This window comes from Lepisma saccharinum, chromosome 6 (assembly GCF_977018435.1).
Source record: "Lepisma saccharinum chromosome 6, izLepSacc3.1, whole genome shotgun sequence".
NCBI lineage: Eukaryota > Metazoa > Arthropoda > Insecta > Zygentoma > Lepismatidae > Lepisma > Lepisma saccharinum.
In genome coordinates this window covers 53,849,681-53,865,110 of record NC_139234.1, presented here as the reverse complement: position 1 = coordinate 53,865,110, position 15,430 = coordinate 53,849,681, and the positions used below count along the sequence as shown (strand labels likewise).

Sequence of the window (15,430 nt, the reverse complement as noted above, 5' to 3'; positions counted from 1 at the left end):
ATCTCTCCAATAACAAGAACTCATCTCTCCAATAACAAGCAGTATGGTGACTTATGGAAAGTTGTGAAACTTGTTCTGACCCTTTCTCATGGTCAGGCCTCTGTGGAACGTGGTTACTCAGTTAATAAGGAAATGACTGTAGAAAACTTGAAAGCCCATAGTCTCGTAGTAAGAAGACTGGTGTGTGATGAACTAAAAGACGAGAACGTTCAGGAGTTTGTTATAACAAAGGAGCTTATAGCAAGTGCGCATTCAGCAAGAATCAGATACCATCAGTACCTTGATGATCAAAAGGAGAAACAAGCCAGCGAAGAGAAGTATTTAAAGAGACAACATGTTAAAGAATCTGTAAATGAGCTAAAGAAGAAAAAGGCCAGACTTGAGAAATCAATGAACATTATGTTGCAGGAAGCTGAGTGATGATATGGTCATATGGCTATTCAAGCTGAAAGAAGTCTGATTTTACTGTTTTAGACAAGTCAAATGCTTACAGGACAAAAGCTACTGAGTTAGTAGATGAAATTTCCAAGATATCGGAGGAAATTCATAAGGTGTCTGAATCCCTTTAATTTTTTTTCAAACTTCTGAATCATTCATTGAAAGTGGGTTGTAATATTGTCATGTTTATTAATCTTATTTTTCTTTTGTTATTTTCATGACATAAACTATCATGCACAATACAAACAGTAAGAGTATATTATTCTGAATGTTGATTCTGAACCATCAAGATATCTGGTAAGATTTCTACTAACTTGTTCTTTTGTAGTTCAATTCAGTTGCATTTTATATATTTATAGTTTGCTCTTTTGTATTTTATAATATGTAAAAACTAGATAATATAATGATAATAATAATAGTTAAAAAAAGGTGGTTGCTATCGTAAATATTCCAAGTTTTCTAAAGATATTATACATGTTTATTTGTAATACAAGATGGTAATTTTTTATAAAGTTGTATTTGTGTTCATTTTTTCTACCTTTGTATCTTTTCTGTATTATTGTAAAAATTAAATAATCTTCATTATACTAAGAAATGAAAGGTGTGGAAAGGAGCAGGTGTAGGGGAGTTGGGAGCCTGCATTAAAAAAATGTAAAACTTTTTTTTTTAATAAAATAAAATATGTAATGAAGTGTATTTTGCCATGATTACATTGTACACTTGTCCTGGAGTAATTGTAGAAAATGCATGAAAAGTTCTGGAAATGTCCTGGAAAACATTGCATGATTTTGTGTAGGAACCCTGTTGTTACAAACCTCAAAATACAGAAAAAGTATAATCCAGAAAAATGTTATTACTAGTTCCTTTATAGGATGAGGAGGGTTAAATGTATAATGTGGGAAAATACAAAATTTTATTGCATGTTCAGCTATGAGGTCTTCGTGAGCATGTGCCTTTCTTAATTTATTTTTATCATAAAAATCATGATTCTTGTTACAAAAATCATTTTTGATGATTTATTATTTAAATCGATTTTTTATTTTTTTTAAAAAAAACTTAAAATTGCTTGTATGTTTTCTGGCACCTCACACATAGAAATATTTTTTTTTATAGAAAAGCTTTTTCTGGTAAACAGCCCTGTAAAATATTTGAACAGTTCGATTAAAGCAAATAAAAAAATATATATAAATAAACATTTTTCTGTTTCTGATACTGTATATGTGAACCAGTGCCAGATCTACAAGCCGCAAAACCCCGCAGTGCAAAGGGGGGGGGGGAAGTAAGCCTTTAGGGGGGCCCTCAGCCATTGGCGTAGTAGAGGGTTCGTATATGCGAATGTAAAAAATTAGCGTAGTTACAAAGGGGTACAGAAACGAATACAATATATACAGGTAAAGTTAAAGTTCCCTGTGCATATAGCGCCAAGCCATGAAGGCACATTTCGGGTAAGTGGGCCCCACATATTTTCGATGTGAGCCATCTTGGAGGTGATGTGATAAGTACCATGCTGCGACTGCCTTTACCCCACCTGCTGGGTACCATTTGATTTTAATCTAATCTGAGTGGGCCCTACATCCGCTTTATGCGGGGACAGAGCCGGAAAAATTCCGACCTTACCCCATTTTTCCCACGCAGTAGTCAGACTAGAATGAAATCAGGCTGGAATTTCACAGAAATGCAGTGGTGAAGGTTTCTTCAATCTATCTTTAACCAGGTAAAAGTTACGACTGCATGATTGTTACAAATGTACCATTTTCCAGGTGAGGAAACAATCACATTACCCCCTTCTCATTTAAAAATTTTGAGTTGAATTCAATATGGCAGTCCCCAATATCGCGGGCGTCTGCTTGGAACACACCAATATGGTCCCCCCTAAGCCTATCCTGTTTCTGTCATGACCAATTGTACCCAGCCTAACTCCTTTACTTTTTATAGGAGGTGTTAAGGGACTTTCGAATGACCCTCTAGGGCCTTTATATGCGACTTGTAGTCAACATGACATCCAGAATTACACACACACACACATAAATTATGTATGTGTATTTGTATACATATATTCATAAATATATATATATATATATATATATATATATATATATATATATATATATATACAGGGTGTTAATTTTAACTGGACATATGAAAATAGCAGGAGTGATATGCATGTGAGGAAAATTTGGTCCAAACAAACCATGATCCTTGTCGGGGGGAAAGTTAATGGCGTACAAATGAGCCCCCGCACAGGGCCCCCCTGGGGGGCAGCGGGGCACGTTGTGTTTTTCAAATAGGAACCCCCAAATTTTGTCATTTTGGGATTCGCGGAGTCAAAATAAATAATAATTATGTTTGACATGGGTGCAACAACATGTGAAATAAAAAAGATATGGCCATGTGTATGTTTGGAAACACATAAATGTCGTGCATGGAAAAACGGTAACAGGCCCCCACGAAAATACGAAGAATGGCGTGTGCAGAGGAAAATTTCATTGCTGTCGATGGTGTCATTGAAGAGTGGAAGAAGTACCAAAAGAAGAGTGCGGAGGGGATAGGGGGAGGGGGCAGCATGCAACGAACAAAGTGGAAATACATCTGCTGGATGAATGCAGATGGCATGGAGATGAGGGAAACACAAAAATGTATTCAGTGATGCCAAAAAAGTGTAGGAGATGGGAAGGATGGAATGCAAATACTATTACCCTCGAACCTGTGGGGTGCTTGTTTCAAGGGAGTATCGTTGCCTCTCACCTGTGGGGTGCTTGTTTCACGTGAGTCCCCTTGCCTCTCACGTGTGGGGTGCTTGTTTGAAGTGAGTCCCCTTGCCTCTCACCTGTGGGGTGCTTGTTTCATGTGAGTCCCTTGCCTCTCACCTGTGGGGTGCTTGTTTCACGTGAGTCCCCTTGCCTCTCACGTGTGGGGTGCTTGTTTCAAGTGAGTCCCCTTGCCTCTCACCTGTGGGGTGCTTGTTTCAAGTGAGTCCCCTTGCCTCTCACCTGTGGGGTGCTTGTTTCACGTGAGTCTCCTTGCCTTTCACCTGTGGGGTGCTTGTTTCACGTGAGTCCCCTTGCCTCTCACCTGTGGGGGTGGGATGGTGCGAGGGCATACATGCCTTACCCAAGCAAATGCTCGAAATGGTGACCATGAACGTCGATGCATTTATTTATTCTTGCATGAAATGACTGTTCACAACGCAAAAGTATGGCGGCATCAATTTGTGTGCAAGCATTTCGTATTCGTTGCATCATGTCGTTGCACGTTGTGGGTACAGTTTGATACACCATTCCTTTAAGAAAACCCCCCAAAAAGAAATCTGGCGCAGTAAGGTCTGGTGATCTAGCCGGCCAATTGACAGCACCACGTCGTCCGATCCAGCGATGATGGAACTTGCACGTTAATACTTCCCGAGCTATGGCAGCATAATGCGCCGGACAACCATCATGCTGATACCACATGGCCTGTCGCTGTGCAAGGCTTAGATCCTCCAGCAATATCGGTAGTTCGTCCTGCAAGAAATTGCGATACTTTCGCCCATTCAATGTACCGTCAATGAAAAACGGACCAATGAGTTTGTCACCCATGATACCACACCATACGTTCACTGACCACGGGCGTTGATTGTTCAACTTCACGCAACCAGTGTGGGTTGTCGGCAGTCCAGTAGTGCATGTTGGGCCGGTTAACCTGGCCATGGTTTGTGAATGTTGCTTCGTCGGAGAACAGAACGTCCCGAAAGAATGCCGGATTTCGATGTATTTGTCCACGTGCCTATTCACAAAACACCATCCGTGCACGGAAATCATCACCATGAAGTTCCTGGTGCAGGGACACATGGTACGGGTGAAACTTGTGCCTCTTGAGTATGTTCCAAACACTGACATGGGACATCCCACTCTGGCGAGCTATGTTACGCATGCTGGAATGGGGATCATACGCCACTGCAGCTAATACAGCGATTTCATTATTTTCCCCAGTGACAGTTCTTCGACACCGTCTTTGTTGCGGACACACGCTTCCTACTGTTGCAAATTGCTTGACAACCCTGGCGAAAGTCGACCGCGAACGCAATCTGTTTGGATAGCGTCTGGCATATTCGGTGACAGCATTATCCACATTCCGTCAACATTCACCATACATGAATATAATTTCAATTCTGTCTTCCACAGATACACGCTCCATCGTCCTAGGTATACCTGCACTTTTACCCTGCACTCACTTCGAACACGATCACGTCAACTAACCTTCTGAAGCACTCACGCCCAATAACCACCTATTTCCCCAAACAAACACGGGCACAGAGAGCTGACTTCATCGCAAGGTCAAATGGCCTAGTTTGTACCTTACGTGTGGCTGGCGTCTGATAACACAGCTGATCCGACAGCGTCGGTGGCGATAACATACTCTTCGCGTGAGTTCTGGAAACACGATTTACATCCCCTACCCCTTCACTTTTCTGGCACAGGCACAGTTCATTATTTTGTTTCGCTCATATCCTTGGCATCTGCATTAATCCAGCAGATGTATTTCCACTTTGTTCGTTGCATGCTGCCCCCTCCCCCTATCCCCTCCACACTCTTCTTTTGGTACTTCTTCCACTCTTCATTGACACCATCGACAGCAATGAAATTTTCCTCTGCACACACCATTCTTCGTATTTTCGTGGGGGCCTGTTACCGTTTTTCCATGCACGACATTTACGTGTTTCCAAACATACACATGGCCATATCTTTTTTATTTCACATGTTGTTGCACCCATGTCAAGCATAATTATTATTTATTTTGACTCCGCAAATCCCAAAATGAAACAAAATTTGGGGGTTCCTATTTGAAAAACACAACATGCCCCGCTGCCCCCCAGGGGGGCCTGTGCGGGGGCTCATTTGTACACCATTAACTTTCCCCCCGACAAGGATCATGGTTTGTTTGGACCAAATTTTCCTCACCATATCACTCCCGCTATTTTCATATGTCAAGTTAAAATTAACACCCTGTATATATATATGTATACACACACACACAGGGTGTCTTACCTAACTCTGCAACCTCAAAAATTTTCGAAAGGAAACAAGATGTGAAAAATCGAGTTGCGCAGGAATGTACCCATGTCAGGGGCTCACACAGTGGGAGGGTATGCACAATCCAGAAAATTAAAAAATATCACTTTCAACTCAAAGTTACATTATTTTTTTTTAATGGAACATGTATGTGTTTCTAGTGAACTGAAAACTTGAGGTACAATTCGTGAGAACAGAATTGGTTTCAATTTCTGAAGCAAAATTGCAAGTGGCCTATAGCTCAAATAAATGTCATGTTTGTATCGTACATCCAGCACAGAAAATGCACTCACAAATCAGTAACGTCTTATCTGATGAAACTGTGTCATTTCAGCAGATGTTCAAAGTGACCACCAGTTGCATCAATACACTTGTGGAGACTTTGAACAAGCGAGCGTTGCATAGATTGTAGTGTTTCTCCAGATATTGCCACACACGCCGAAGTAATATGCCGTTTCATAGTCTCTAGTGTCGTTGGGACTTCCTGATAGACTCTATCTTTTACTGCACCACAAAGAAAGTAGTCTAATGGTGGCAAGTCGGGGGACCAAGCTGGCCATCCCACAGGACCACCCCGTCCTATCCACCGATTTGGAAACTTTGCATCCACAACTTCTCTGGAAACATGTGGGAAGTGTGCGGGGCACCCATCATGCTGGAACCATATTGATAGACGGGTTTCCAATGCCACGTCCTCCATGAGAAGGGGTAGAGTGTCTTGAAGAAATGATGCGTATTGCTGTCCGTTTAATGTTCCCTGATAAAAATAGGGACCTACAATGCTGTTGCCAATGATACCGCACCAAATATTGACACTCCACTGTCATTGATGAGCAACCTCGCGAATCCAGTTTGGAACATGCACTATGGACCAGTAGTGCATGTTCCTCAAATTCACATTACCGTGATTTGTAAACGAAGCTTCATCCATAAACAAAATATTACTTAGGAAAGCATTATTATCTTGCAACTGCTGAAGTTCAAAACGACAGAATGCAATGAAGGCTTGAAAGTCATTCCTGAACAGTTTCTAGTGCAGAGACATTTGATAACGGATGAAACTTGTATCTTTGCAAAATTCTCCACACACTACTGTGGCTTATTCCAGAACCGCATTCAATCTGTCGTACACTCACCTGAGTATTGTGAGCTACAGCAGCTAGAACAGCGATTTTGTTTCCGTTGTTAGTTGCTGTGTTTGTACGATGACAGTTTCTGGGAGCCTAGCTTCCTGTTTCGACGACACTTGTGCAGATGTTGGCAATGGTACGAGGTGAAGGGCACCGTCGATCTGGGTACAGTGTCACAGCTGTGGTTGCATTTCTGTGACATTCGCCGTAAATTAAAATAATGTCTATTTTTTCTTCATTATTGAAGACCGTCATATCTACGTACTAGATGAAATAACAGAACAAAGTGGTAACAACAAAACAGGGTTCCAAATATTAATATGACAAGTAATAGCTGAGAGTAGAAACTGTCAAATGCGTTAAAGAGTACGTACGATTTCCCTGTTTGACACTTACAGCAGTACAACACACCTGGTTGGGAGACACCACTAAACTGAGACGTGACCCATGATATGTTGTTTTCTTTAACCCCCGCAGGAAGTACAGTGGCACGACAAACGTTGTCCACACTGCCAACCTTTAAATGTTTCATTATCTGTGCAGATATTAGGTGTAGGAAGGTGAGACCACTTCTGTTATCCATAATTTTACCTCATTTTGCCAGAAAAAACATGCATGTTCCATAAAAAAAAATTAACTTCGTGTTGGATACAATAATTTCTGAATTTTCTGTATTGTGCATATCCCTTAATTTTGTGAGCCCCTGACATGGATACACTTCCATGCAAGTAGATTTTCCATATTTTGTTTCGTGTTGAAAATATTTCAGGTCGCAAAGTTAGATATACATGTGTGCGTGTGTGTGTAAAGGTAGGTAGATAGAGGGGCGCCTTTGGTGATATCTTGGGCGGGGGGGGGCAAGATTTGTAGATCCAGCACTGATATGAACGTACTATAGAAAAGTTTGTTGAGTGTGTTAATGAATATAATAATTTCAGTAACTTTTCTTCAGTGAAAATAAAACATTCTGGATGTACTATATAATTGTATTTTTTGTAGTCTATGTAGCTGAATTTTGGCAAATTTTTTCAAAGATATGAAGGCAAATATCAGCTGCCTTGTTTATTTACAGCTTAATAATAATGACACTATTTACAGTTTAACATGATTAGTATTTTGTATATTATTCTACTCAAAATTCTTGCTATTTTTGCCTATAAGAATTATTGAATTTTAAATCAAGAGAAATTTAAGTTTGTTTACAGTTTACATATTACATTTCCTTTCGTATGAGCTTCACCCCATTAGTACATATATTTTGTTTCCTTTCTTACAGCCTAATATTTACCATTAAATGATTACAAGATTAATGCTTTCACCAAAAGTGATTCTGATATCTACAAATTCCTTATGTTCATTATTCTATAATTCATTTCTTTAAAGTGATTTAAATCCGTGATTTTTTAAATCATCAAACCACTATTTGCCTTCTTAATATTTTGATTATCTTCATTTGAATTAATAATGTGCATTTTTCAAATATTGTATACTGTTCGTTATGGAATATGGACTGGAACCAAGCTGTTTCCAATTCTGCTACACAAGGTGACTATCATACTACATACTACATACTATACACATGAACTTTACGTCAAGGATACAGAAAACATGACACAAGGCAAGTGTCCTTCTATTTTCAAACCTACATATGTACTAATTAGCTGACTTCCTCTTATTTGCTTAATGAGATTTGTGTTCTTTTCCATCTAATCTTTCAGTGAAAAAGCACAAGGATGACGCATATGGATACTTCGAAAGAAATTGGCAGTTGTTGAGGAGAGGTCGCTATGTAGAATTTAATCTTGTTTATGATAGAGGGACAAAGTTTGGCCTGTACACTCCTGGTGCACGATACGAGAGTATCCTGATGTCTCTCCCTCTTAATGCTGTAAGTTACTAAGAATGCTGCTAATTGCATTCTCAGGTTTCATCTCAGTTAGTAAATATTGCAGCAATGTAAGATATGTCTGGTTTGTCTCTTAAGAAGATTCTCTACAGTAAGGTGACTATCGACCTTTTCTCTCTCAATTATTTTGTTATGAAATCATAAATACACTGCAATTATTATGAAATTATTAGTGATACCTATAGAGGAGTTGTTGTGGTGCTGTCAGTATGATTTATAACATCCGCACCGTGGCCGTGTGGTCTATGGGACAATTCACACTGAGAGACACACGACACAAGAGTTTCACACGGAAGAGACAAGATGCACATGGCAAGCGACACTTGTTTCTTTGCCCAATTTGCATGATGGTACCGATATAATTGCATTAACCAGTTTATTAGTCACCCGAAAAACATGGAACAAGAGACATTGTTACATCTAAATTGCATTGTAAAATTTGTGCAAGTTATTGAAACTCGGGAGATGCATGTTGTGCATGAGAAAACTGAGAAATAATATGCACTGACCTCAAACTGTATATGGTATACTTTCTAGCCTGAATAAAGGAAATACCTAAACACTAGAGAAATGGTTCTCAACCTTTATGAAACCATGTCCCGGATTTCTTTTTTTTAAGTCAATGCCCTTAGCCCAAGAATTTTCCTTGTATATCTTTACAGAATTTAAGATATTATGCATGAATTAACATGTGCCTATCAAATTAAATATTGATAAATAAATTCTAGCATAATCATAAAGAGTAATAATAATTTGATTACGGGTGTAGGATTGTTGACAAATATGCAGATATGGATGATGAAGTGGTAACGTCGTCTCCTTGTAATTAAGTGATCCCGGGTCCGATAACAGGTGGAGGCACATAGTAGCACGGGTCCCACTTTAAACTGTAGGTCAAGTCCTGATAAAGTATATTTGTGCATAAAATGGACTTAAAGAAAGAAAACACTCAACTCAAATATGATATTGGGATTATGATAATTGTCAACCACTTTCAGCAGAACATTTCACAGCTCAGTATAGTTGATACAAGGACACGATATCTGGTTGCGGCTCGGCAGTTGAGAAATAATGCACTAGAGTACTTTACCATGTTGACTGATCTATTTTGGACTAACCATATTCTGGCTTTTTTAAATAAAAGCAGTCACATCGTAATCTGTATCTGAATCTTGGTGGATTTTGTCTTAGTTTTGGAGTTTCAGCTGTGAAGCTCTGCCTCCTGGCTTCTTTGATGATGTGGTAATTGGCGGTTTTGTTATTAGCGAAAACACAGCCTCTCTACATAATGTTGAAGGCAAATTACAGCTGATAACTGCATCAAAAACTTGATAAATAAAATCGAACGTTGTGTTTAAATCTTAAAACATTGTACATATTGATACTTTATTATATCAACGAATTTGAGCTTGAAACATGTTGTAAGGTCTCTGGTGGGTCTCTCTTCTAGAGTCTAAATATAGCTTGTTGGAGTGAAGCATTCACTACGCATACACGAACAATAAACTGAGGTGACACGATGCACAGTATTGAGAAAACGGCATAGTCCAAGAGACACGTAAGCAACATGCAAAACTTGCATCTTGCTGTGTCTCTTCAGTTTAAAAGGTTGCATTGATTACTGAGAATTCACTTCCAAGCAACACATGATTCATGTTGCATGTCACGTGCCACGTGTCTCTTCGGTGTGAATTCTCCCTAAGGCATCACGCTTTGGCCTCAGACTATGGGACGTATGCAGGTTCAAGTCTCCTGGGGGAAGTTAATAACTTTCCTCTTCAGATTTTGGCCTGTGTATGGGGCTGGTGGCTACCCACCATCAAGAGGAAATTGGAGAGCTGCGAATGAGTGTGTAACTCGGTCATGAAAACCTACAACAATGACTCTGAGTTCGTTGTGCTGATCACACGCCACCCCATAACTGGTTGCATGATCTCCCACCTTGGACGAGTGAGTGAGTAGGGTCAGGTGGGAGTAAGGCCGGCAGTCAGTAGGTAGGCCCAGGCCCTCAACGGGCTGTTGCGCCACAGGGTATTTTTATTATTATGATTTATAACTCTGCCATTCATAGTTTCCAAGATTCTAAGTTTTAATTTGAGCAGTATACTTAATTTAACATTTCGCCCTGAAAACAGCTCCGCTTTTGAGGCTAATATTTAGAAGATAGCCTTGACACTTAAGAATTAATGTAATATATGCTCAGGAATCAAATCATCAAGACGTTATCTTTAATTTCTAGAATATAAACTTAGTTATAAACTTTTTAAATATTTGGTTTGTTTAAGTGGTGGTATTTTATGTGATGCACTGACTTGATTCTCAAGATCTGCAAACACTTACAGACAGTGGCGGCGATTAGGTCCAAAAGCAGGGGTGGGGGGCAAGGTGCCAAAACTAGGGGCCAAAGATGGTATATTTCCCTTTGTAGATAAGATTAGCATAGTGCGGGGGCAAAAGTGGCGAAAATGGGTGGGGGGCAACTGCCTCCTAATCGCCGCCACTGTTTACAGATATAATCAAACATTCAGGCAATAAATACGTACGTAGTACACTACAGAACATAATTTAATCTAAATTAAAAAGAGAGGTATAATTTATTATATAAAATGAATTATATTCAATTGAATTATAATTAGAAATCATATTGTTAATCTGTTGTTCATAAAAAGAAGTCCAGTTCTTTATAGTTTGTTTTAAATGTATTAGATGTAATAATATGCATTGTGGAATACATTCACACTTAAGTTTTCAGTCGTGCACTTTTAAGATGATATTTGGTAGTTGAAAACAAAGCATAATTTCTACATTTCTTACAGAAATGGGAATACATGCATAATCCCCAACCTGGTTCAGCAGAAGAAAAGTTGACTGAAGTTCTGAAAGACCCTAGGGATTGGGTGTGAAGAGGTGGATATGAACCTATCATTAAAAATTTGCAAGGAAATATATCCTTTGCAAAAGACAGTATTTTTACTTTAGTAAATACAGTATATGTCAAGAGAAAACAAACTGATTCTCTTATGTGACATGCGATAATTGTGACTTTCGACATTGGATTGGCAAGACATTAAAGTGTAAATATGCAATTTTTAGAAGAGAAAAATGCTCTCTGTTATGTTATTGACACATGAACTCATATTCTTAAAGAGATCAAATTTGTATATTTTGAATAGCAACTTGCAGTTTTAATGTAATTTGTTTATTCTGTCATGTAACATGTTTACATTTATAAAACTGTTTTCTAGATACACCTCAGGAACTTTCATTAAGCAAATTATACCAGTCGGATTAAAATGAGGTTCTGTCTGAATATTTCATAATGTAATCTTTGACATATTGAGTGTTGCCAATGCATTCTTAGTTCATATAAGTCTACTTTGTTGTATGATATTTTTTATTAAATATTTGGCGATTTTTACAGTGATGATTCATAGAATGAGAGGGTAATTCTTTGTCACTTTGGTTTTGTGAGTTTTAGTTTCTTAGAATCAAGTAAGGTGAAAGTTGCATTTCTTGAATCTGTCATTTGTTACAAGCACTATTGTCTCTCTTCTGAAAGGTGTTGGTCTTCAAGAATTAAAATTAAGGTACAATGATAAATGAATACAAACTCCTTAAGCTTAAGCTCATCACAAAGATTGCATAATAGATGGGATCTTCAATGAGTCAATAAATAAAATATTAATTAATTAATGTATCTTTTATAAGCTCTTTATAATGTTACTGTTCTATGACATGTTGTTTATGTTACTAGAGTGACTGAAAACTGAATTTTGTTACAAAACATTATTTTTTGAGATAAAGTGAGTTGGATACATTGTTTCTTGTGTTTATTTTACCAGTGGATTTGCACGTAATATACAGAATAAGTGTGGTAACATGTTACCGTAAGAAGATTTCACCTTCATTAATAATGCACAATTGTAGGCTACTACAAGGTAGAATCAAAAAGTAAGGTGAATATTGAATTTATTCCAAAATATTAATGAGTGCAAATATGAAACTGCAATATGTTATGCACATGGTATCACACTAAAATTCCACGTAGTCGCCACTGTGGTCCAAACATTTATTCCAGTGGGAGACCAAATCGTTCATCCCGGTCGGAAAATAATCTTGCTCCAAACTGTTGAGCCAGGTAACAGTAGCCTCTTGCACTGCTTGAATTGTGTCAAAATGTTTTCCACGGAGGTGTTTCTTCAGGGGTCCGAACAGATGGTAGTCCGAGGGGGCAAGATCAGGATGGTATGGAGGGTGTTTGAGAACCTCCCACTTGAAACCGCCGATGTGTGCACAGGTACGTGCAGCTGTATGCAGTCTCACATTGTCGTGCAAGAACATCAAACCCTGTCATAATGCGCCTCTGCGTTTTTGGCTTATGGTGGTTTTAAGTCTGTCCATATACTTTGGCAGTACCTCTTGGCTGTAATTGTTGTACCCTGTGGCAGGAACTCCACATGAATAAAACCGAGATGATCCCAAAAGACAGTGGCATGACACTTCACACCTCCACTTTTGTGTAATGTTCCAATTGCTGCGCCATGTTTCGACTGGCCTATTCAACAGAAGAAACAACATGATAGGTTCTGATGGCTGTCAGACGTACTACACGTAGACACCTACAACATCCAAAAAGTATAATTACACACATGCAAAACAATTGATTGTATAGCTAAATTCACTTTATTTATTTTTTTTGTTTTACCTTTGTACATTGTCGTCATTTTTATCATATTCTGGTTCATAAACGCTTGAAATTGTACAACAAATTTATTTTCTCGGACACACCCTTTATGCACAACAGACCTCTCTTGTTAGAATATAATCTACCTGAATGATATATACTGGGTGAGTCTTTTAAAAGAGGCCCCGTGGAAAATGTGCTCCTTGCTTGTAGGCAACCCTGGTACACCGAAGAGAACATATATATATATATATTTCTTTCTTTCTTTCTTTCTTTTTTGTTAGAATTATTTTTCGGTTTCAGCATATATTCCAAAACAAAAATGAATTATCAAATTATGTACACAGTAATGGCCCTCAGAGATATTGTTGTGTTTATTGCTATCGCCTTGTATTCAATAGGTTTTCTGGTCGTGAAGTGGCCGTGAACTTTTTTGTCAGGATACTAACTTAAATCAGCAATTTTTCGTCAACTATTAAAATAATTATGTCCCATGTTTTTTTAAAAAAAATGCTTTGTACAAAGCTTATTTTGAAGTTAAATGACTATAGTAAACCGGAAATGTGGTTTGACCCCTGTAAATTGTCGAGATACCTTCCCTCCCCCACATCCCTCTAGCAGACACAGAACACATGTGAGCAGTGAATGAGAGGAATCGGTATGTTATAGTGCAACCACAAGCAAAACAACCTGTGCAGACCCGCGACTCTTGTGCACCATACTCCCGCGAGGAGGGGTGGGGGAGAGTGGACCAATACCATACTTCCTTATGGCCCGAGCTGAAGGGACTTTTCATCCCAAGGTTTTTTAGATTGTATATCATCATCCTTCGCCTTTTTCTGCCTCTTTCTGGGTCAGCATAGAAGTCAAACCTCTCAATTTTTTCCTGGTCTTTCACCACTCCTCTCTTTCCACAGTGTTCCAATCTTGTCCTCTTTTCCTAACACTCTCCACTATCTGCTCTTTCCACCGCCATCTTGCCCTCTCCCTTGGCCTTATTCCCACTCCTTGTGCATTGTAAGCTCTTATTGGCAGTCTTTCTGCATTCATCCTCTTCATGTGTCCAAACCACCACAGCTGTGCCTGATCTATTCTGTCCTGAACCTTCACCACCTCCACTGTCTGTCTGATCCCCTCATTCCTTATTCTATCCCTTCTAGTCTTCCCCAATATATAAAAAAAAGTAAAGTGCTCGCCTGTGCTTTGCACCATGCCATGAAGTCGTATATAAGGTGTGGGGTTATGGCCCCACACTTCCTTGATCTCGGCCGAGCTGGGTATGATGTGATCAGCACCACGCCCCTGGCCACCTTTACCCCCTAGTGTTTCTTCCAGGTACCCACTTTATATGACTCTGGGTGGGTGCCGGAGCCGCTTGAACAGGTTTGTAAAAGTTCTGGTTCTCACCTGCCAGGGATCGAACCCGGGTCTCTCGCATGGTATAGATCCACCAAGACATTTGAAACTCTCGTGTGGAGGCAGTGGCGCTAGTGTCGCTAGGCTAAGTAACGGGAAAGCCTGTAGTTCGCATATTTTCCGAGGTTTCAGAAAGCTTGGTGTATCTATAGTCAGATGCCCTAAGGACTGAGCTATTCAGTTTCTAGAATCCCCCCTCCAATGGACATTCATTAACCTTTACTCGGCCAATGGGTCACATGTGACCCATAAAAAATATAGGCATAGTCGGCCGATGGGTCACTGGTGACCCATCGTGCTGATTAAAACATTCATATGCTTTTAGCACCTTCATACTTGTACGTGAGGTTGTAAACGCTGAAAGATGTTCAGATAAGCCTTTGAAATGTCCTGTCGAAGAAATCCCCCTCCCCTCCTTTCCCATCCTGTTTTCGATGCGAGGTTTGACAGCTGGGAAATGAATGCAATGCAATATATGAGATTCATGAGCTTGTTTTCTGCCTCCCAGCTTGGCAAACGCGAGCTATCTTTTGTCAACATGTTGGGTTCTGTGTTTCAATGCTGAAGTTCTGCCTGCCTCCCCCCTCCCGTGTAACCAATAGCAGGACTGGAACTGTGACATCCACCCATGTCCTGGTCATCGAACTAAGTAGGAGAGTTCAAGGAATTGGCCATAAATTGTTTATGGACAATTTCTTCACCTCCCCCGATCTTTTTGATGATCTCACAAGAAAGCTCGTGCAATGTTGTGAGACTGTCAATAAGAATCGGTGTTCCATGCCCATTGACTTCAAGACAAAACATGGTG

General features: G+C 39.4%; 1 protein-coding gene across 5 annotated transcripts in view; it reads left to right on the top strand.

The window, feature by feature from the left end:
* Coprox (oxygen-dependent coproporphyrinogen-III oxidase) overlaps positions 1 to 12,334 on the top strand; it is a 42,382-nt gene extending 30,048 nt beyond the window's left edge. For all 5 annotated transcript variants that reach the window (XM_083123940.1, XM_083123936.1, XM_083123938.1 and 2 more), the window contains exons 8-9: positions 8,335 to 8,504; positions 11,339 to 12,334. In XM_083123940.1, the coding sequence (XP_082980066.1) occupies positions 8,335 to 8,504; positions 11,339 to 11,425 (257 nt within the window). In that variant the 3' untranslated portion in view covers positions 11,426 to 12,334. The remainder of the gene's footprint in view (positions 1 to 8,334; positions 8,505 to 11,338) is intronic.
* The last annotated feature ends 3,096 nt before the right edge of the window (positions 12,335 to 15,430 follow it).